This window comes from Geotrypetes seraphini, chromosome 17 (assembly GCF_902459505.1).
Source record: "Geotrypetes seraphini chromosome 17, aGeoSer1.1, whole genome shotgun sequence".
NCBI lineage: Eukaryota > Metazoa > Chordata > Amphibia > Gymnophiona > Dermophiidae > Geotrypetes > Geotrypetes seraphini.
This window is the reverse complement of record NC_047100.1, coordinates 47,218,817-47,243,692: the sequence shown is the minus strand read 5'-3', so window position 1 is coordinate 47,243,692 and position 24,876 is coordinate 47,218,817. Positions and strand designations below refer to the sequence as shown.

Genomic DNA, 24,876 nt, shown 5'->3' with positions numbered 1-24,876 from the left:
CTGACTAACTTGCTGAATATTGACCAGAATGATAATAGGTTTGTTGCTTGGTGTAGGTACATTGATCACTGCCTGGTGTAGCGGCACCATTTTCTAGGAAAGCGATGTGATGCTTCACTTAAGGTCTTATTTTCTCTCTGGCTTCTTTGTTTTACAGACAGAGCATCAGATGGGAGTGATTATGTTATGTTATGGCACCGCCTTGCTGTATGCACGTTTTTTGTCAGAGAGCGACCAGCAGGAGGCTCTGGGTCAAAGGTACTGTATGACACTTAGTTATGGATTATGTGATGTGAAGGGCAGAGCACAATCAGGTACGAAAAGAATATGGTTGCTAAATTCTGAACGAGAAAACCCCTCCCCGCCTATAATGATGGAAGTGTGTCAGCTCCTGCAGGTCTTGCAAGATGTTGGACTCTTTAGTCTAGAGCGCGACCAAAAACAGAATTTTTGGTTTCTACCAAAACTGCATATGTAACCAGGGTGGATTTGATTTAAATCACTAGTCAGAACGATTTGATTTAAATCATATCCGTGACATTATAAATGGATTAATGGAATTCATATACCAAAAAATTGTAAACATTTCATGAATATACAGCCTCATGCTACATAGTAACATAGTAAAATGATGGCAGATAAAGACCTCAACGGTCCATCTAGTCTGCCCAGCCATACATACTTCATAAATTAATTTAATTTAAATGGTCCTTTTCCTTAGATATTTTTGGGCCAAGAACCCAGAGCCCTGCCTGGTAATGTGCTTAGGTTCTATCTACTGGAGTCTCCGTCAAAGCTCACTCTAGCCCATCTTAACCGTCCCAGCCATCGAAGCCCTCCCCAGCCTGTCCTCAACTGAATGTCCATATCTGGGACACAGACCGTGCAAGTGTGCCCAGTACTGGCCTTAGTTCCTTCAATGTATGCCCATTGTTTTCTGTTTAATTAAAAATGAATCCTTATTTCATGAATAACTTTTGGACTATATTGTATCTTAAGTAGAAAATTATCTTTCCCAACTTCTGGATATCCGCAACCAGATATTTATCAAGTTGCTCAGATTGTGTCGGAGGTCTGTAGACAATTCCCTTGTAGATAGAAGTTCTGTTTTCTCTTTCGAAGCTATCCGTATCACTTCCTCCTTTCCCCAGGCCCCTTGTATTTCAGTCGCTTGGATATTGTTCTTCACATAGAGAGCTACTCCTCTTTTCGGCCATCCATGTCCTTTCTTAAAAAAAAAATTATAGCCCTGTATGTTAGCATCCCATCCATGGGGATCACTGAACATGTCTCTGTGACAACAACAACATCTAAGTTTGCCTCTACCATCTGGGCCTGAACTTTGTTATGTAGACTGCAAGCGTTTGTTGTCATTGCCTTCCAGCTTTCAGTGACACTTTCATTTTTTTTGCAGTTTTTTGTCTAGGATTGTTATTTACATTGCTATCTTTACTACTGTGACATATTGTCTTTTGCTGGGGGTGGCCACCAGAACTTTGGAGTTAAATGTAACACCCAAAAGTTTAAGTGTTGGTTGTGTTTGAGAGAAGGATTGGTGAACTTTGGAGGTGATTAAATTTGCAGATGACTCTAAACTGTTCAAAGTTGTTAAAACGCTTGTGGACTGTGAAAACTTGCAGGCAGAGTAAATTGGAAGACTGGGCATCCAAATGGCAGTTAAAATTTACTGTGGACAAAAGCAAAGTTATGTACATTGGGAAGAATAACCCAAATCATAGTTACCAGATGCTAGGGGCCACTTTAGGGGGTCAGTTCCCAAGAAAAGATCTAGATGTCATCGTAGATATTGCGCTGAAAACTTCTGTCCAATGTGTGACAAAGGCCAAAAAAGCAAACAGGATACTAGGAATTATTAGAAAAGGGATGGTAAATAAGACTAAGAATATTTTAATGCCTCTTTATCACTCTATGGTTCGACCTCACCTTGAGTTTTGCGTTCACTTCTGGTTGCCATATCTCAAAACATATATAGTGGAATTAGAATTAGAAAAGATTCAAAGAAGAGCAACCAAGATGATAAAGGGGATGGAACTCCTCTCATATGAGGAAAGACTAAAGAGGTTAGGGCTCTTCAGCTTGGAAAAGAGACATCTGAGGGAATATATGATTGAAGTCTACAAAATCCTGAGTGGTGAATCGATTTTTTTTTTTTTTTTACTCCATCAAAAATTACAAAGACTAGGGGACACTTGATGAAGTTACAGGGAAATACTTTTAAAACCAGTAGGAGGAAATATTTTTTCACTCAGAGAATAGTTAAGCTCTGGAATGTGTTGCAAGAGGATGTGGTAACAGTGGCTAATGGTTAACTAGGTGCCATCAACTTGGGTTTGAGTCATAGTGACTTGATTAATTAAAGACCCAAAAATAGGTTGGTCAAGTGCTAGTCCAACGAAGTCTTCCAGCGTCATCCCCATAGTAGTTGTCAACGTATCCAGCCATCTAGTTGCAGGTCGCCCTCTTTGATAGTACCTTCAACCTGCCCAAACATCATGTCTTTCGGTGATCTCTCTCGCCTAACAGTCTGACCAAAATAAGATAGTTGTAACTTCCTAATGTGGGCTTTGAGTGACACATCCAGTCTGATATCTTCCAGAATTGATTTATTATTTCTCCTGGCAGTCCATGGCACCAGAGTTCAAATGAGAATCCTCTTTCTGTCTTGTTTGTGTAATGTCCAACTTTTGCATCTGTAATTGACCACCGAGAAAATGAGTGTATGGACTAGTCTGAACTTCATTTTAACTGTTATTTCCTTGCCTTTAAATACCTTATCAAGAGCCTTCATTAATATAGAGTGACCATTTGCTATTCTGCAGAGTATTTCTTCATTGCTAGTTGCTTCCTTGTTTACCAAAGAACCCAAAGATTAAAACTCTTTACAACTTCTATTTTATTGCCTTCAAGTAGGGTTACCATATGGCTCCACTGTAAAATCCGGACCACTAGCCATGCTCTCAGGCCTGCCTAGTTCTGCCCATCCCGGCCCTAATCCCACCCCCCCGCTGCCTGCTCTTGTTGGGCAGACGCTACGTGATGACATCATGTGCACACACGCATGATGTCATCATTTGACGGCCACACATGTGCGGACTTCCTCCATGCCCGACACAGCTTTTCAAAACCCGGACAAAGTGGAGGGTTTTGAAAAGCCATCCAGACCCCCGGATATGTCCTCAAAAGGAGCAGCAATCTAGCCAGGCTGCTTTGCGGCCTTCTATCGCCCGGGGTTTCTCTGCTGCATTGCTGATGGAGGCGGTACATGCAAATCCATCTCATATATATTCATTGTGGATAGCCTAAAAATCTGACTTACCTGTGGCTCTTGAGGACTAGAATTGCCTACCCCTGATCTAGGAGATATGAAGTGAACCAGGTTAGAGCAGTGTCTGTTAGATTGAGGTGACAAAAGTGAGTTAGAAGAATTGAGTAGTCAGTAGTATCAAAGAAAGCAGAGAGATCAAGAGAGAGAAGGCATATTGATTTTTGATGTGGTGGTAGTAAATACGATGAGAGAAGTTTCAGATGAGTGGTGTTGTCAGAAACCTGTTTGATGATGTAGGGGCATTAGTTTTTTCGAGATAATCTGAGCAAATGGAAAAAATGTGTTTTTCAGCCATCTTTGTGCAAAACTGTAGATTAGATTTGGGACAATAGTTAGAACATTCGATGGTGGGTTGTTTTGGTGTCTTTGAGTTTTTTTTGTTTGCTGTAATTTATTTTAACCCACTTTTCCCAAGGCAGCTCACAATGCCAACATATATAATTAAAAAAATACATAAAATACATGTAAAAACAGAAACAAAATAAGCGACCAGCGCTTACACAAGTGCAAATGCCTTAATGCCCATATTTCATATTACAAAATAAATGTCTCTTCAATAACGTCTTAAAAGCATCAAGATTACATTCCTTGCTAATGTACACGGGTAGCTGATTCCATTCCTGGGGGCTCCTACAGGAAAACAGAGTTACACATGAGGTATTCAGTCTTAATCCCCTTACAGATGGCACAAAGTTTTGGGTGAACGCCTGCCAGTTTCCAGGCTTGGGGGCACAATTCCTTGAGAAAGTCTATTGGTAATCATTGTGTGGATAGAAGGGGCGACGATATTCGAGTTACGTTTAAGAATGGAAGAAGGGATTGGATCGTGCGGTGCAGAAGTGAGTTTCATTGAGGAAACTATGGCATGGATCTTGGAGACGGAAGATAGGTTGAAATTTGAGAGTGTACTGGTGGAAAGTTTGGTAGATGGATCATGGCATAATGATGATGATCCAGAGGAAAGTGGGGTGGGGAACCTAGCAGTGATGTGTGTTATTTTGCTGGTGAATGACAATGCCAATTCCTGAGTGGTGGGAAGAGAGGCTGTGTTTGTACTGGGGGTGATAGATGTGACTGTTTTTAATATTGAGCAAAATGCTGAGGAATTTTTTTGCCTTTGCAATTTGTCATGAGCAGAATTGTTTTGTGGAGAACTGAATGGCAGATTTATAGTCTTTGCCGTTGGTGGTGAAAAGATCAAGTACTGTGGAGGTTTTCCTGTGATGCCAACATCACTCATCCTTTTTTGTGCTTATTGGAAGTGGACAAACTCACGGACGTTCCTAGTGGTATTTCTATTCACGTGCAATTCTAATATAAGAATTAACAATGAAACGATTTTTGGGAAAGAATACCATTAAAGATAACCATATGAAATCATTTCAAGACCTTCAACACAATTCTCAATTAACAGCAGTTAACTACAACTAAAGCTCTCCTTAGAAAAAAGATTTTCAAAAAGTAAAGTCAACACAATTCACATCACATCTTCATTTGCTTCACGTCTATATAAATTTCTGGGTAAAAAACATTTCTCAGGAAATACCAGTAATGGAAGAAGAATTATATTAAGATCTTTCAGAAGAACAATGGATCTTGTTTTGGATTAATCTCTGTAAACCTTTTATCATCCACTACTTTGATACAATCTTTATACTTCCTGTACCATATAGAGCTATTTGGAGACCCCCAGCTAATGGCGATTGCTAGTCTTCTTTCTTCCAATATTTGGGTGCATGCAGAGAAAACAAAGGTACCTTGCTACACATGTTATATGAATATAAATGAACTTTTACATTTTGGAACAAACACGGGCTTTTACAAAGCTGTGGTAGAGATTTGTACTGTAGGCAAGATAAATTTTTGGTGCTCAGAGGTTTCCTCTTGTTAGGACTTCTGCCTGAGAGAAGACGCAGACTCGTGCAGAGGAAATCTGCTTCTTGTAAGATCAACCCTCCTGCAGGACTTGGGATGGATAATGAACTTCAAGAAGAGTCACTTAGAATTGACCCAGCACTTTGAGTATATGGGAGTTCTGTAGGCCAGGTTTTTCTGACAGCGCCATCCAGACAGAGGCTCCAGAAGCAGGTATCGGTCCTGCTACTGAGTCCAGCTCCAACAGTGTGGCATTATCTACAGGACATGGGGATCATTGGTGGCAGCCATAGAAGTGGTCCCTTGGGCCAGGGCACATGTGAGACCCCTTCAAGACTATCTCCTATCCCACTGGTCTGCTCAGGCAGACTCACTTCAGCAACCACTTCCATAGACACCAGCAGCTAGGAACAGCTTGTGGTGGCTGCCAATAGCTTCCCTCTCAAAGGACATGCAACTCCATATCTCCTCCTGGGCGGTTCTAAAAACTGATGCCAGCCTTAACGGTCGGGGGCGGGGTCATTGCAATGGTCGCCCAGTTCAGGATCGTTGGTCCCCGACCCAGCAAAAGTGGTCCATAAATTGCCTGGAACTCAGAGCCATTTGACTGGCATTGTAAGCCCTGGAGAAGTCCTTGGAAGGCAAGGCAATCGGGGTATTCTGGCCCTGGCCCCAATCTCACCAACTTTTCAAAACCCAGACAAAGTGCCGGGTTTTGAAAAGCTATCCAGGAAATCCGGACGTCTGGTAACCCTACATTAGCCAGTTCTGCTACTGCCTGTTTCCCGATAAGGGGTCCGATATTTAGACTGCAGGACGCAGATCGCCTAAGTGTCAAGTAAGCCCAGATAGTCAATGCTGGGCTGTTTCCAGGGGTGGGGGGGGGGGGGGTTTACCAGCTGAAACTTAACCGGTTTAGTCAATATTCAGCGCTGACTGGTTGAGTTATAATGGGCAAAGGCAGGACTGTTATTTACGAGGGTCTGCTGAAAAGTTCTCAGCCTTCCTTCGAGGTTCTATACACTTAGTCTGGCGATTTTCCACTTTTTTCCTTCCATATTGTCACCCACCTAGAATAGTAGATAGATAGTGTGGGCTATAAAAATTTCATAAAATAGAAATAAATAAGAATGATACAAGTACTATGGTGAGCATTAGCAGTAAATTTGAGAGACTGAGATCATACTCCACCAACACATTTAGGAGTGAAGTTCATTACTGTCATGGTATGTGCAAAACGAACCCACTTGGAGACATTGACTTCCCCCCCAGAGCAACAGCAGCCATCCAGATCATCTACATCTTCACACGCAGCCATCTGTCATTGCAAAATATTGCAGATCTGTGTCATTCATTTCTTAAAAGCCTGAAACTAATGGATCTCTTCCTGCATCTGAGGTATACTGCTCGGCCCCGAGAAATGGCAGGGGAAGAATGAGGTCCTGCTGAGAGGCAGCCTCCCTTCACACATCATTAAGTTAATGAACAGTGCAAGAGCAAAATGACAGGGATTGAGTTACATCCTGGAATAAAGCAGCTTCCAAAGTGATTTCCAGTCCTCATGTCACTTTTAACACCTGTTGAAAGACTTGTGATCAAACTCAAATGGTACCATACAAACTGTGGCCAAATTGGAAGACCGGCTTTTCTCGTCCACTTCTCCCCACGTAGGCTGTGAACAAGAATTTTCGACAATAGTCTGCTTTGTACTCTGATGATGATCTTTCTCTGAAGCCAATAATATATTCCTTCTTTCTTGGGATGTAGGATCTCCATGTTTATTATGTGGCTGAGATCAGAGGCTGGCAAAGGGTGAGATGATACCCTCCCCCAAAGCATCGAGAATAGGGGGGGCTCCTCCTCATTACTACAGCACCCCCGTCCCTCTCCCAGTGCTTCACTCGAGTCACTAGCAATGTGGGGTGGGGTGGGGAGTTGTAGTTCTGCATTTCCCGTGCGGGCTTTGAAGTTTCCACAAATTAACGTTTGCAGCTAAGCTGTGATAAATGCACAGTTTTATTCCCCGCCCCCCCCACGTCAATTCTGATGTTGGAGAGAAGGTCCAGGCCAGCCAAACAGATAAAAAGGCTAATGCCAGAACCCACACATGGCTCAGCATTGAATAGCTGGACTCAGTTCTGCCCATGGCGGTCAATGGTTTATAAAACTCTATTGCTGTGAGCTAGTTGATACCCCCTAATATATTTCATTCTCTAAAAACTGATAACAAATAACATAAGAACATAAGACTAGCCTTACTGGGTCAGACCAATGGTCCATCAAGCCCAGTAGCCCGTTCTCACGGTGGCCAATCCAGGTCACCATGGAGTAGCAACATTCCATGCTACCAATACAGGGCAAGCAGTGGCTTCCCCCATGTCTTTCTCAAGACTATGGACATTTCCTCCAGGAACTTGTACAAACCTTTCTTAAAACTAGCTACACTATTTTGTACCTTGGTCTAATCATTTTATTTTTTGGGTTGGTCCTCATCTCTCTTGTTTTTTCAGGATCTTATTTCTATTTTTTTCGCACACACCCCTCCCCGTCTTCCTTCCTTCTTTTCATCCCTCCTTCCCTTGCTTGGGAGAGCATCTCTCCCTCTTTGTTCCTTTCCTCCTGCTCCTCAACATCTCTACTACTCCCCTTCTGTCCCCTTTCTTGAGAATCCAGCAAATGTCCTTTTTCTTTGCTCCTTTCATTGCCCCCACCATGGGTCTAACTTTTCTCCCACTTCGTCCTTCCCCTGCAGGTCCTGGCATCAACCCCCACCCCCCATGTAATCCTTTAAGAACATAAGAATTGCAAACTCCGGATCAGACCCTAGGCCCATCAAGTCCAGCGATCCGCACACGCTGAGGCCCCGCTAAGTGTACCCTGGCATAGATTTAGTCCCCATATCACCCTATGCTTCTCATAGAGAGATTTGCATCTAGTTTACCCTTAAATCCTAGAATGGTGGATTCCGCAACCACCTCCTCCGGGAGAGCATTCCAGGCGTCCACCACCCGCTGCGTGAAACTGAACTTCCTGATATTTGTCCTAGACTTGTCCCCTCTCAGCTTTAGTCCATGCCCTCTTGTCCATGTCACATTGGATATTATAAATAACTGTTTTTCCTGCTCCATTTTGTCAAATCCTTTCAGTATTTTGAAAGTCTCAATCAGATCCCCTCGTAGTCGCCTCTTCTCAAGGGAGAACATCCCCAGTCTCCTAAGTTGTTCCTCGTAGTCCAGGTTCTCCATACCTTTCACTAGCTTCGTTGTTCGTCTCTGCACCCTCTCCAGCAGTTTAATATCCTTCTTTAGGTATGGAGACCAATGCTGGACGCAGTATTCCAAGTGTGGTCTGACCATCGCTCTATAAAGCGGCATTATAACTTTGCTTTTGGGGGCATCACATTTATGGAGGCAGCAGCATGAACTTGAATTGCAGAATATCAGAATTGTGAATAAAGAATATAACGCAGAACTGAATATGATAGCAGATATCCACAATGATATCCTGGGTCTTTGCCAGCTGCTTGGTTATTTAGAGCAGGATAACCTGGCTCTGGTTTACACAAGATGGTTACTAGAAAATTTGGACTACTGTAACTTGCTGTATCAGGATATGTCCCAATATTGCTTGAAATGCACATCTTTCAGCAATACCTCAATGTCTCCAGAGGGCTCACAATCTAAGGGGTCCCTAAGGCAATAGAAGGTTAACTGATTGCCCAAGATAGTAGCAGTAGGGTTTGAACTCTGGTTGCAAAGGTTTTCAGCCCACTTCTTGTACCATTAGGCTACTCCTCCGATCCACCGTAAACTGAAACACTGTGGCTGATCTGGAACTGTACCCCTGCATCACCGTCATTAAATTGCAACAGAGACAAGGTTTTCTGTTTAATTTATAAATGCGCTAGGATGCCAGCAGCAAATCTGAACATGTGAGCCCTTTCTTCCACCCGTTAATAAGTTTCCAAGTTTATTTACATTTTAAATATACCGACCATCATCATGTATCTGGCCGGTTTATAAAAACGTTAAAATAAATTTAAGAATGGGGGTAAAAACAAAAGGTTGGACATAGAATAGACAAATATGTTGATGTACGCAAGTTTGAAGGAGAAGGGGAAAGGAAAGTTTGTAATTACATCATTAAATTAAAAAAAAAATAAATGAGAGGAAGAGGGGGGGAGGAAAAGACACCAGGAGAGGGGTGGGGGGTCGCTTCTTAAAAGCGGTTCTTTTTGTATACTGAAGTGCTGTTGGAAAGGGGTATTGTCAAACGCTATGGTATGCGTCTTGGAATAAGAACGATTTTTGTTTAGTTTTGAATTTATCTTGGCGAAGGTGAGATGGCATGGCATTCCAAAGGATAACAGAGAAATTGGTGTTTCTAGTGTAGTAAAGTTCCTTGATTGGGGGAACAGTCAATAAGTTCTGGTCAGCTGATCTGAGGGTCCGTGGAGAAGAGTAAGGAATGATAAGTTTGTCAAGAAAAACTGGTGAACGCGTATGTTTGATTTTAAAAGCCAGCAGTAAGATTTTATTTGTGGTGCGATGTGAAATTGGTTATTTTCACAATTGATAGGAAAGGCAGCTTTCGGGGGTTCAGCACTTCTACATTTTCTCTGCCGCGATCCTGCCCCTGACGTCAGAGCAGGGGCAGGACGTAGCAGAGAGAACGTGCCACTGAGGACGACGGGCAGCTGCAGGGATCACTATAACACCAGCGAGCCTGCAGGCTGCCGTATTAGCCTTAAGGAGGTAAGAGCGGGGACGCTGGGGGAGGCAAGAGTGGGCAAGCTGAAGGAGTCCTTTCTGACTGACCCTCACCCCTCAAGCAGGAGCAACAGCGGATGGCCAGCAAGAGGCAGCGCTGCAGCTCCTGCTTTAGGAAGGCATGGGGGAAGGGTCGGTCATTGAATCGGGAGGCCGATTAAAAAAAAAAAAAAATTGAATCGATTCAAATTGTGAATTGGGCAGCACTAGTGAGTAGAAGGGAGTTGTCTGTGTATTATATTATCCTTCCACACTTGTGTTTGTTGATCTAGTATTTTACAAAAGGGCAGGAGAGACGTATAAGCCAGTGAAATATATAGGGCTGGCAGTGCAGTGTTTTCGGTGACTTACTGAGGGTGAGAGGTGCTTGGGGGTGCTGGCACCCCTCCCCTGCCCTCTTCCCCCAGCCTCTGCGCTTCTTCCCCACCCCCCTGCCATGCAAGCGCACCCCTTTCCTACCCCGTACCTCTTGGCTTCTCAGGTGCAAGCGACATCACCAGCATTGGTATAGCATTGTACTACCTCAGAATGAAGAATTCTTAAGGAGCAAAGGCATCCTTAAATAGAAAGGTCTTTAGATTTGTCTTGTATATGCGTAAGGAGGAAATCAGACGGCTATAACTCATTCAAAACACCGTTATTAAAATTATTAGCAATGCAAAAAAATTTGACCACATCACTCCGTTATTAAAAAATGCACACTGGCTTCCCATTCCACAGCGTATCACTTTCAGAATCACACTTCTCACTTTCAAAGCGCTCAAAGCCAGACTACCAGCTTTTATCGATAAGCTACTGATTCCGCACACTCCAGCTAGAATTCTAAGATCTCAAAATCTACTTTTTGTTCCCTCCCTGAAAACTTTTCATCTGCGATGTACCACTTCATTTGCCGATACAGCACCCCAAATCTGGAACTCTCTGCCATCTTATCTGAGAGAAGAATCAAATATTGATAAATTTAAAGGAGCTTTAAAAATCTTCCTCTACAGAGACCTTTTTACTCCATAATTCAGGACTCTTTTACTATCTATGAAAGGCAGCTCTCAACTAACTTTCCCATACCTCTCTGTGTTATCCTTAACTGTTTTCTTTTCTAAAATATTGTATTTCACCCTCTACTCTCTTGGCTTCCGTTTGTCTGTGGGTCTTCGTGTTTTGGTTTCTCGTTAATTATTTTTATTTTGATCCCCTTTAATTGCATTGTGCATCGCCTAGAATGTTAACAGGCAATTAATCAAATTTTTAATAAAAAACCTTGATATGGCTAGGAAGAGCGTTCCTTAAAGTAAGGGCTACCACAGAAAAAATTATTTTATGTGTTGTGTCGTGAAATATGTGATGTAGTGAAGGAATTGAAAGGAGATTTTGTTGGGAAGATCGTAATAGTCACGATGTTGTGTGAGGGATTAATAGTCTGTCAATGAACACTGGTATGTTTTCTTGCTCGTATATATCTCCTTTCGATTTCCATTTATAGACTGCAAAACCTCATGGATCAAGGTGGTTCACAAAAGACAAAAAACTGGACATTTCCAGTGAACTACAGAATGTTAATCATTTTAGTTCTCTAAAACTTTTGTGAATAAGAGTGATTTTAATAACTTTCTGAAATGTGTGTAAGAGCAGGTCCTTCTGAAAAAAAAAATGCGTAACTCGTTGTCCCAACTAGTTGCCTGAAATGCATCACTCTGCACTTTGTTACATTAATGTTTAGCTGCCAAGAATCAGTCCATTCTTATAATTTTTTTGTAGACCACTTCTCTTATTGTTTACTCTTTCCACTCTGTTGCAAATCTGTGTAATTTGTGAAAGGGCAAACTTTTCCTACTAATCCTTCAGCAATATCACGCACAAAGATGTTGAACAGAATCAGTTCCAGAACCAATGCTCGAGACACTCCACTACTCATCTTTCGTTCCTCTGAATGAAGTCCATTTATTACCAGTTTCTAATCCTCTTCACATCTTGGGGTTTGTTTGTATGTCTCTTATGAGAAGTAGTATCAAAGGCTTTACTGAAATTCAAGTACCACTTCAGGTAATTCTCCACTGTAGTCAATATTGTTAAGATCGTTCCTTATATTTCACTAAGGATGTAGAAAAATTGAAAGTTGAAATTGGGTGACAGCTGGTCCCAGGTTTGTTTATTCTTTTTATTTAAGCATATTTGACTTAGACAGAAAATTCACATTTCACGAATAAATAAGCTCAGTAGTTAGAAAACGTTTCTATCGTCTCCTTATGATAAGATCCCTTGCTACATTACTAGCGGCCTCTTTTACAAAGCTGCGCTAACGGCTGCCACACAGTAACAGCCCCGAAGCCCTTAAAATCTCTATGGGCTTCGGGGCTGTTAGCGCAGCGCAGCCTCTAGCGTGGCTTCGTAAAAGAGGCCGTAGATCAATCGTCATTAAATATTCTCATTCATTCTTTAGTCATTTCATGTGTGGACTATGGCAATTCATTATACAAAGAAAGAAAGAAGACGTCTTCAAATTATCCAAAACACCGCTGTAAAAATGATCTCAAAAGCACGTAAATACGATCATGTCGCACCCCTTCTGATCAAAGCTCACTGGCTCCCCATTGAGCACCGAATCACTTACAAAATAACGTTACTGACCTTTAAAACAAAAATCGCTGGCCAACCAGAATTCATTAACAGGCGATTAATTCCTCACACTACCCATCGTACTTTACGTTCCTCAAACCCAAACTTACTATCTATCCCTTCACTAAGATACATCAACACCATGTGTACTAGTATTTTCTCTGTTACGGCCCCTACAATATGGAATTCAGTACCAAATCACATAAGAGAAATTACATCCCTCGATAAATTTAAAAGCAACTTAAAGGCCTTTCTTTTTAAAGATACATACGATGTATGATAGTCCTTTTAAGGATGATAATGGAAGTCTGTTTCTTCCATTAGCTTCGTATATTAGATTTTTCCCTACCCTCTTCCCATCTTTTTTCTATCTAAATATTACATCTCTGCCCACTTACCTCTCTAAGTTATTGTTTGTCAATGCGTCAGACTGTTAGTGTTATTGTATTGAAATTTGGTTTTAATATGTTTTATTATTTCTTTTTTATACTATGTAAAACCGCTTTGATATATGATAAGGCGGTATATCAAATTTTTAATAAACCTGAAACCTGAAACTGCTATTCAAGTAAAATAACATATCAAGGCAGTTTACCATACCAGTATTACTTGTAGATTCAAAATTAGATTCTAAAATAATCATAAAAACAAATAAAATACAAAAAAAGGAGATGAATGCATAATATGAAATCCCCTCCTCCCTTCCCATGCTTCCCTTGCTTCCCCTCTTCTCACCCTGTCTCTCTACGAATGCCTGTAAATTATTGCAACATGCTTACCGGCAAAAACCATCTTCTGTCTCCAAGGCGTGTAATCCGACTCCTGAAAAACCTGGGCTTCCGCGACCACGTCACCCCTGCACTAAGATCCATGCACTGGCTGCCTATCTGAAAACGATGTGTCTTTAAAGCCCTGGTTCTAGCTTTCAAGACATTCCACAAGATGACACCAAGCTACATAGCATCAAAACTACAAATTTATGTCCCCAACCGATCACCGAGATCCCAAGCAAGAAACGGCTAGCCATTGCACCCGGACGCTCACTCACATCTGAAACAGCCCAGAAACGCTCTTATTCCCATTTCATACCCAGATTATGGTACATCTGTCAGATCTTTAAACAATCTATGGAACTTCAGGAAGGCTTTGAAAACCTTCCTCTTTACAAACCCAGCTCCTAAACTTACATCTGCATCCCTGACTGACCCTTATGGCGGTCCACCGGACCAAAAACCCACCGTACTTCAATGACACACAAACCTACAAAGCTATTTTACCTTATGTTAGGCTATGTCCATATGGAAAATGATAGGCTATGTGTTTTCGAAAAAATGCTGCAATTTTAAAACACCCTATGTCCACTAAGTCTATATTTTCAAATCTATATGTTATCACTATACTGTACAGTAAAAGTTGAAATTTATATCTCTATGTACACCAAATTTGTTTTTCCCACCAAAGTTTGTCCTGCTTATACTGTGAATGTACTCTTTTAAACCGTTCTGAGCTCCTGGGAGAACGGGATAGAAATCCAAATAAATAAATTAAAGTTGGAGGCACATAAGGAATTTTCAGACTGTGTCCTGTCTCATAAGGGAAAGTGCAGGATAGATTTATTGATATATAGTTTCATAAGAGAGAAACATCTGCTTCTTTTGCAACAGAAGCCCCAACAATATGGAATTCGTTACCATCATATTTAAGGTCTGAACAGAATTTGGATAAATTCAAGGGTGGCCTCAAAAACTTTTTATTTAATTGGTCTATGGGACTTTTCTAGTTCATTTTCAATATAAAAATTTATTTTTTCCCTTTCCCTATGTTATTATCCTTAATTGTTCTCTCTTTCTTTCAAATTGTATTTCTCCCCACTATCCTACTGTTTCATGTAAGTAATGTTATGTCATTAATAGTTTGTTAACTGGACCCCTTTTCAAATTTTTTATTGTAAAACGCTTAGAATTTATGATTAGCGTTTTATCAAATTTTTAATAAACTTGAAACTTGTAACTATCATCAGAATTGTATACTTGATGTGAGCCACACGGGAAGCCCCAAACAGTGAAGTGACATGAGAGGATGGTTTAACAGCATATACAGTAGTACTAGTGGAGGAAGGAGTGGCCTAGTGGTTAGAACTACAATCTCAGCACCCTGAGGTTGTGGGTTCAGACACCATGCTGCTCCTTGTGGAAACTCATTTCTCCATTGCCCCAGGTACATTAGATTGTGAGCCCACCAGGACAGGAAAGGATAATGCTTGAGTACCTGATTGTAGATAACCTTCATAGGCAGTATATAAATACCTATTTTAAAAATAACAGTATTCTGAATTGGCTGTGATCATTTTAGGTGATATTGAGGACAGCCTAATCAAAGAATTACAATAATTGATTTGAGACCTCACCAAAGCTTTAAAAATCTAGAAATCATCTCAAAGGTTGGGTCTTTCTAAGATTTAAAAAAAAAAAAATGAGGTCCTAGTTATCTTAGAAATATATGGCATAAAAAAGAGCTTAGAGTCCCAGATCACACCAAGGATCCCTTTTACAAAGCTGCTGTAGCAATTCATGTGCGGCAAATGTGACACAGCTAATTCAGTTCCTGTGGGCTGTGTTGCTTTGACACACCAGGGCTCACTATTGAGAGGTAATTGTGTCTTTAATGGTGTTAGCCTGGTTTTGAATCCTTGGAAGGAAAGAAGAATTGTGTGATCTGCAAGTTCTAATGATCTTTGAAACTGACGTCCCTGACTCCATTTTCCCTAGGATTCAAGACCGAGTATTCAATTCTGGAAATGGAAGAGGCAGAAACATCCCAGGCACAGGGCAAACCAAAGTTCAAAACCTGCAAAGCTTTTGGATCATTAACCACTAGGATGCAATGGGTAGTAGTGGTTGATGATACTCTTCTGAGGGGTAGAGAAGCATTCATCTGCTTTCAAGATATGATGTCCTGGGAGGTGTGCTATCTTCCTGGTGCCAAGATGCAATATATTATGGCGTATATTGTGGAGTGTTGTTTGAGACTCATGAAACCTACTAACTTATAGTGCCAAGATCTGACACAAGGATAAAGGCCGAGCGAGAAGCTCATAGCCTAGAGATGAATGTATGACAATGTGAATAATGTCTTCAAGAGGATTTCAGCTTCCTGGACAATGGGATGATTTTCCAAGGGTTGCTGAGCAGTGTTCTGCTACAGACTGGCTAACCTACTGAGGAAGGCTTTGCACTAGGATCATCTGGGATCTGTAAACAAATCCACCAGGCAACTCAAAGCTCTCTGATAGTAAAACAACTCTAAAGAAAATGTATATGTACCTGAAAGCTATCGAAGTGGTGTACATTCAAGTACAGTACCTATTCAGTTCAAGGTTGGATTACATTACAAGAGGTTGGGTCAGTTACCCAGGAAGTTACAATGGACAATTTGACATGGACATTCAATAGAGTTGCTAGTACAAGTAGATCAGTCCAGTTACTAATACAGTTAGGTCATAGTTACAAGTAGGTCATTGTTGGCTCTTTGTTTTGTCCCTGATAAATAAACTGAGTGTCTTCAGTATAAACTCTAAATCGAATGCTTGAGAAGAAGGAGACAGAAGGTAGATGGAGTTCATTCCGTAGAAAAGAATGTTATCAGTGGTGTGTTGCAGGGACTAGTCCTTGGCCTTGGCTCTCTTTAACATCATTGTGAGTGATATTACAGAACAGCTGTCTGGTAAGGTTTGATTTCTTTGAGGTTTCTGTTGTAGGGTAGAACCCCCACCCTCACCCCCCTGATGGTATGGGTAGCACGAGAAGGAATCTAGCAAAGTTTGAAGAATGGTCCAGAAATTGACAGATTCAGTACTAAAAAAATGCAGGATTTTGCAGTAGGTCTATAAAAACTCAAGCAAAAGGTATAATGAAGTACGAGGGCTGATTGAAAAGTAATGAGACTGCCTCTGTTTTGCTTTCCAAGAAGTAGATGTGGCAGTACTGTGCTGGTTCTTGTCAAGCTCATACATCAACATTTCTGAACCTGCACTTGGACTGCCTTAGTCTTCATTATTGGGTCACAGCGAGAGGAAGAACTGTGTACGTTTTGTCATGGCAGATGAAGAAGACGTATCTGTGAGGTGTGCGATTGAATTTTGTGTTAAACTTGGAAAGAGCGGTAATGAAATTCTTGAAATGTTACAGCAAGCATACGGTAGTGAAACAATTAGCCACGCTGCAGTATTTCAGGCTTAAATTATTTTGTTCTGATCTCCCAGCTGGACCCCCTCAATATTACAACCCCACCTCCCTGGTTGGTCTGGCTGTAAAATGGCAGCCATTAGTCTCATGGTATTGCTGCGGCCATTTTGAATTCTAGTCTGGCATGGGCTGGAGTGAGTGGGGCTTGCTTTTGCTTTAAATCTCCCACTAGACCATCAGGGACCCTATGGAGGCCTACAGGGGGATAGGGGCTGTTTGTGGAGGGAGTGGTCAGGAGACATGGTAGAATCATGGGGGTTTAGGAGGGGGGATACTCTTGTAGGGAGTATGGGAGAGGTGTTTGAGAGGGGAGATATTCTTATGGGGGAGTGGGGAGGGAAGATACTATTGTGTAGAAGGTGGGTTGGTTCGGCCCCCATGTACTTGGTTCCCCATTTCAACTTAGATTATTCAACCAGACCCACACGCAGAGTACATCTATTTAACCATCCAACAATAAAGGCCTGCCGTTACAAAAGATACCTGAACAGAACACTTGCTTTCCAAGCAGGTCAACTGAACGATTGGCTGGGCAACATTATCACGCACTCCTCATCCTACCTAAGTTTCGGAAAATTAGTAAAAACAAACTTGTTTAACCGATTTGTAACCTAAGACCTCTCAAGCCTTATCTCTTCAATACTCTAACCAAATTGTTTCCCAAGATCTCTTATGCCTTACCTCTGTATCCTGCTTGCCTGTATTTTGATGACTTTACATTGTACCTATATTTGCCGATTGTCCAGCTCTTCTTTGTTGTAAACCGCCTCGAACTACTACGACTTTGGCGGTATATAAGAATAAAAATGATTATTATTATGATTGGCCATATATTGAAGCTGATATTCAGCCAGCAAGCCGGGTAAAGTTAGGATAGCCTTTAGTCTCTCCTAACTTTACCCAGTTTGGTAACCAGGTAGCATGCTGAATATTGCTATTGCCTGGCTAGCTGTCGACTCCACCCTGACTTTGCCCCAACTTCACCTCTAAACCACCCCAGTGCTGTCAACAACTATCGACTTTAAATCATTCCGAAAGGAAATCAAAACCCTACTTTTCAAAAAAAAGCTATACAACCTCCCAACCGAAACTAACAAGCAACCAAGCCTAAACCCTTCTCCTAAATTGTAATTTCCGGCATCTATTATGTAAGCATCATCCAATTATAACTTCCTAGAAAACCCCAGCTATCCCCTCTATTCTACGCCTGATCTGTATACATCCCCTGAATTGTAACTTCCTGGATATGTCCAGCTGTCTTACACTGTAATCCGCTTAGAACTGCAAGGTAAAGGCGGAATATAAGTCACTAATGTAATGTAATGTATTCCTTGACATTACTTGCCTCCGTGTTGCTGAATATTGTGGACAGCTAGCTCAGCAGGGTTTAAACCGTTTTGAATATCGGGTCCATAGTTCTCTACAACTGGAACCAGTGACCACAAGTTAAGTACTGCAACCAATTGCTGTTATAAACGCGTGCTTCATTTCCTAATGTGGCTGTGGCTGGTTAACCTAACCATGCACTTTAGGTAGAATAGCACACGTACCCGGCTTCTATTTCCTGCATTATAAAGTACCACCTTGTCACCGGATAGAAAAATCAGGCTGGGGCTGTGTGCACGGAGCCTCACTGGCAGCTCGTAAGAGTGTACGCTGAGTGAGAATATATCCAGGCTCTGAGGCATCTCTCACAACAGCTGAAAGGATTCATCTCTCCAGCCTGCTGCTGACTGAGTTGTAAGAATAAACATCCTGTTCTCTGTTTTCTTTCTCCTTCCTGTGCCAGCATGCCCCTTCCCTAACCCCTTCTTGACAGTACTGTTCAAAGTGCAAGGTTTAGATACTTAAGTAAAAATGAATGCACATGTGAAAATTAATTTGCTTCAGTCGATATTCAGCCCACAGCAGTCAATGTATTTTTTTTTTTAATGCTGAGCACCTCAGGTAGAATTAGCTCTGAATATGCCATGACGAGCAATGTCCAAGCACCAGGTCCTGCATATTTAGAGCTAATTTCAGCTGCACTGGCTGATAAAAATGATGCGGTCCCCCTGCCGGTATTCAGTCAGGACCTGAATAAGACAGCTATGCAGGCTGGACACACTTAAAGATGTACCTCAGCCCCTCTTGAAGCTCCTTGGTGGTCTAGGAGGCCATATGGGCAGGAGCAGTGCCCACTCACTTTTCCCAATCGTGGGTCTGTCCTTAAAGCATCCATCGTGAACTGAGCTGATTCTGGCAAGGGAATCTTCTTGCCGCGATCAACTGAGCGGCAGCGAACCCCCCCCCCCCACACACACACACTCACACACTGTCCGCAGCAGGAGGGATGCCTAATTCCTCATGCCACCACCCCAAACCCCCACCCAATATTGTCTGCCTCCCGAACCTACAACCCCCCCACCCTGGCACTTTTGTAGATGTTGATTTTTCTTAGTAATTGCCTTAATTTTTGATTGGCGGTGAGATTAAAATTGGGTTATCCAACCATAAAGAAGATACACTCAAAATTGATTTTAAAACACTCATTTTTTTATCATGGCACCAAGATCTGGAATGATATTCTGTTACAGATTAGACTCATTCCTTCATTTTTCTTATTCTGCAAAGCTTTGAAAACATATTTATTCCAAAACTACTTTGAAGAAGCAACTCTGTCCTAAATGTAAATTTAATTCGTATTATATAAATTCTAATTGCTGTTTTATGTTCAATAATTTTTTTACTGAAATATAACAATAAAACCCTACATATAATAGATCTTACAAAGAATATTATGCCAACATAATAAATATAAATGTACAGAAAGAAACAAAAATCATTAATCAAGGACAAAAACAATGAGAGAATAATATAAATATACACTAAAATAACTTTATCAGACGATGTACTGTATACTTCTTTTATAATTCAATCTATTTGTTAAAGTTAACAACTTGAACATAAAAGAGGCTTAAAATTATATTAATATATCTACCAACTACCTCCCATTACACCCACTTCCATCCCAGCTCACCATTCCCCCACCCCTCCACCCCCCATTCCTAAATGTGCTTCACTTTCTGATTACAAATTCAATGCTGTTTTATTTTTATTCTTCTATTTAAAGGCTTCTTTCTTTGTAATCTGCCATGAATTCTAATGGAATAAGGTGAAATATAAATCTCAGAACAGAACAGAACAGTCCAGCTTTGCAAAGAGGCTTATTTAAAAGTAGTGCGCCAAAGCACGTCACCAATACATGGGAAACTGCTTCAGAACATGCATTATTGTATATAGAAAAGAGTGCTTCCTTTTTGCTTCCTTTGGTGGAGGAGGGATGTCTAAATTGCTCTTGCTATCTCCAGCTTGCTCCATTTTTTTGTGAGCGAGTTCTTCACTTTGATTGCTCTGTGATTGTTCCCATCTGCTGCATGAGTGTATGTGCGTAAGATTACCCTGCTCACCTCCTATGCCACTGCAAATGTTTTATGTTGCTCCCTCTTTGGGTATGGATATCTCCTGCTTGCTTCTTCTGTTTGTTTCTCTACGTTTGTTTCAGGGCTGACTCAAGGGTAGCTGGTGCTCTAGGCAAATATTTGGCTACAAATCCCCCTCCCCCACAGTCTAGCATCCCCATGTGCCCAGCATCTCCCATTCCACACTCTTCCCCAAGTGTTAGCTTCTCTCCTTTCTTCCTTATTGATGCTCCCACCACCACCCTACCTTCTTCCTCTGGAGCCACAGTGTGGTGAATGCTCATGGCCTGTTGGGTCCTGCTCCCGCCAATGCAAGCATTCTGTCAGAGGGGGAGAGAGTGGCAACCATGAGCAGATGGGTGAGGGCGTTCAAAGGCTCACAGCCATGCTGTGGTGGCTCGTTGCTGTCTCTGAAGTCTGTTGCCTTAGGCGAATGCATAGACTTCCCTGTGAATGGGCTGGCCCTGTTGTGTTTGTGTGTACCTCTCTGGTTTGCTTCTTCTGTAGATATCTTCCAGTTCAACCTCTTCTTGCACTGCATTCTGCTCAGATTGTGCACATATGCAGCTTATCATGTCTCTCTGACAGAGTACTCGTGTGTTTTCTCCTTAGGGTAACGGATCGCGTGAGGTCTATCACAGGGGAACAAATCCCAGCACACTTGAAGACTCTTGTCTTTGAAATTGTGTGTAGTGGTGAAGAAGAAGATTTAAAATTGCCACCTGTCCACTACCACATATTCTGAGGGAGAAACAAAGCAGGGAGTTAGGGGACCACAGACTGTTTATGCATTTTGCGTTTTGTTTGTTCTTGAAAAGATGGAACGCTGATGGATTTTAGAGCTCGAAGAAATTGAATCACTTCTCAAAACGATTGTCTTTGTATCTTTTATTGTGTTTAATTTGCTTTATTGTTAACTGCTCTGAATGATTTTGATTAGTTGTATAAATTATTATAAATATTCTATTCTATTTGTTATTCTTCCCTTAGAAAGTTCCCACAATGATTTACATATAAATAATTACAGTAAATTATACATAACAAGGACAGTAAAAACATGAATGGAGATCATTTAGGATGTGTGACAATGACTGATTTTTTCTTGAAAATTAATAAAAATTTCCTAGCATTAATGCCTTTTAGAAGGAGTTAAGAGCCAAGAATCAAAACTGGTCGAAGGAGAGTCAAGCAGGACAATTGTACATACATTGTATGTTTATTTGTATAAATTGTTTTATTTGTCTCCTAATTTTAAATTGTCATACGCATTGAAGTATTTGATATTGCGTGTAGAACAAAATTTTAATAAACTTGAAACTTGTTTGGCCTCCAACACCACAGGAGCCCCTTTTGGGAAAGCTCTGTGAAGTCATTGAGCCAGAGCTTCAAGGTGCCTACTGTAGCAGGAAAAAAATACTATATTTGGACCACTTACAGGAGAGGCAGGAGGGAAATACTAGGAACTGCTCGGGGAATCAGAGAGATGAGGGATAGAGAGTTTGCAGCAGGAAGCTTAGAAGCTACACATAATAGCAGTTCTATCATTAAGAGCTCTAGGACTGTTATTGCAACACAGGTTATTGGTGAGGAAATGGTTTGTAGCTGCTGGGTGAGGGTTTCGATGTCAGCTCTGGAGTTTGTGTGTGTGTGGAAGCAGTGCATATTTTTGAAATCATATTTTCTATAAATGTTGGATTACATGAGAAACGTTGCAAATTGAACTTGCTTATGAGCTGTTGAGCTGAGGTGTGTAATGAGAAGGCCATGAAGTAGATTTCCAAATTAAGTTTGGCGTTATATTTCAAAGGAAAATAGATAAGAAATTTTAAAGTATTTCGATATTTAAACTGGATTTTTGTGACTCATGTTGCTCAAAAGAATTATTAAGTACTAGGAAATAGAGAGTTTTAATCCGTTCACTGTGTAAGACCACTGATTCAATTCAGATTTCCTAATAATATTGGTGTTTAAGGCAAATGTTTTGTATTCAGCTGCTGGAGTGTAGTCCTGCAGTCTTTTCTAATTACTAATTTGCTGAGCCCGTAACTAGTGTACACCATTGTGAAGTATGGAAAATCTGAAACTATTTTTTGAAAGCTGAATTTTCTTTTGAGAACTGAGGGTCTGGAGTCTTGGGATTCTAGGAAGTTCTGAGGTGCAGAGCTGTTTCTAGTTAGTGCTGTTTATCAGGAATACTATCAAGCTGTGAGATTGTGAGGTAATTACTGAGGAGTTTCATTATTTCTGAATCAGAGATAATTGGATGCTCAGATAAAGCTGAGGTTGCTAAGATATTGTGTGAATGTGTGTTGAAATTCTGTGAGTTGATTTCATGTCAGAAGCATTGGGGGGGGGGGGGGGATTTTCCTGGGAGGGTCAGCTTAGGGATAAAATAATTATCTGTTCTTTTGCACATCTAGTTTGAAATACATGGCCTTAGCCTAAAAAGACACTGACTTTAGCCTGCACTGATTCAGGGAGGTTAGGGTTTTGTTTCCTTTCATTTGTTTACAGATAGGATAGTAGCAAACAGCTGGATCTTCAAAGGAGCTGCTGGTTCCAGACAGGTGATGGGATATCAACTCAGTGGTACCCAGTGCAAAAAAGTGTCCCGCGAGAACTGACGGCAGGCATTGAGGAAGCAGCACAGGGCCAGACTGGATGCTGAAAAAAATTGCTCCTGCTCTGCACTGCTGGCCGCAGCATTGCAGGAGGCAGCTGGCAGCCTTCCAGGAGGTATTTACTGGGGGGGGGGGGGGATATATAGGCTGCCCCATTGTATAGGCCGGTTTAGGTTTGAAAACGGCTAGTAACATGGGGCAGCTTATCTAAGAGTTTTAAAACCTAAATCGGCATTTCCTGTGGCCTATACATGGGGAAATACTGTATAACATTTCATACATTTAACTGTAATAATCAAATTGTAATATAATTTTATCACATCACCACTAGGGGTTTTTACATTTTTGGTGTTACGGACAGGATTTGAATTCTTAAGTCTTAAACAGGAAATTGAATTCTTAAATTGAGGGGTTTTTTTTTGTAGGTTTAGCACAACACTCGATCTCTGGTCTAGGTCTGGTACCTGAACAAATGATGGAAGAACTGAAAGCACAACTAGAAGTTTTAAATAAAGTAAGGATTCAAGAAGCATGATTCCAGGAGCAAAAGGATCCTTTTGCCCAAGCCATGAAAGTGATAGGCCTGTTAGCTGAAAAAACACAAGAGACTATAAGAGTGCCTGAGGTGAACTCATTCAGTGGCTCCAACACAAGTTGCAACTTTACACACTGAGAGATAAGAAAACTCCAGATTTTTCAGGTGTACCAGTGAAACGTGGTCCACCTGAAACATGGATCCAATTGAGGAAGAATGAATAAAACAGACTAAAGCTGCTCTAAGAATATTAAGAATTCTACCTGAAGATCAGGTAGAAATCGTGATAGATCATTTGAAAGGATAGGCAAAGGAGACAGTTACATTTATATTAGTCACTGACTCAAGCACTTTAGAAGACATATTTGAACTGTTGACCTGATTAAACGTAGAGATTAAAAGAAATATTAGAAGAATTCAATGACCGTAAACAATTATATGAAAATTGTATGTGTGTAAGTGTCCCATCCATGATGTGCCCTTGTGCAACTCCCCTTGCAAATACACACCTTGTAAATTAGGCGGGTTTATTTATTTAATTGGTTGGATAGGCTAGAGTGAGCTTAGATGGCAACTTCATCAGTTGGAACCAGGTGGACTTTAGTCTTTTGCCCAGAAATATCAAAGAAGAGACAAGTTCATTTAATCATGTTTTTTTCCCCAAAATATATTTTATTAATTTTCAAGAAAAAATAATTTAACACAGGTAAATGCAAAAATATTCAACAGCAAATAAACCCCAACATTCAACCCATCACCCTCCCCCAATAATCATGTATTTTTAATGAGAACAACTAATGGGCAGACTGGATGGACCATTCAGGTCTTTATCTGCCATCATTTACTATGTTACTATGTATAAAGGATCCATCAGAGATTATGCATATGTTTTACAAGACAAGCTAACAAAGATAGCAGCTCAAGACAATTTCTATACTGGAAACACAGAAAAAAATCCTAAAAGAAAGATTTGTGAATGCTGCAGAAAGATCTAGTGATATAAGTAAAGCAACTTTCCCATAGTCCATGGCAGAATAGCAATCATTTAATAAGGAAGCCATTATTGTCTCTGTAGAATGATGCTTACGAAAGCCTATCTGTAATGGATGCAGAATGTTTGATGCTTCTACATGCTAAGTTGTTGAAAAACTAGGCAATCTACAACCTTAGAAATAAATGGAAGGTTGGAGACTCCAAAAATTAGATGTTAAGAGAACTATCTAGAGTAGTGGTTCCCAAACCCTGTCCTGGGGGACCCCCAGCCAGTCGGGTTTTCAAGATATCCCTAATGAATATGCATGACAGAGATTTGCATATAATGGAAGCGACAGGTATGCAAATCTCTCTCATGCATATTCATTAGGGATATCTTGAAAACCCGACTGGCTGGGGGTCCCCCAGGACAGAGTTTG

General features: G+C 41.0%; 1 protein-coding gene across 6 annotated transcripts in view; it reads left to right on the top strand.

The window, feature by feature from the left end:
* The window catches only part of UBA7 (ubiquitin like modifier activating enzyme 7), a 271,137-nt gene extending 249,863 nt beyond the window's left edge, over positions 1 to 21,274 (top strand). For all 6 annotated transcript variants that reach the window (XM_033926348.1, XM_033926355.1, XM_033926349.1 and 3 more), the window contains 2 exons: positions 158 to 258; positions 20,921 to 21,274. In XM_033926348.1, the coding sequence (XP_033782239.1) occupies positions 158 to 258; positions 20,921 to 21,053 (234 nt within the window). In that variant the 3' untranslated portion in view covers positions 21,054 to 21,274. The remainder of the gene's footprint in view (positions 1 to 157; positions 259 to 20,920) is intronic.
* Positions 21,275 to 24,876: the final 3,602 nt, after the last annotated feature.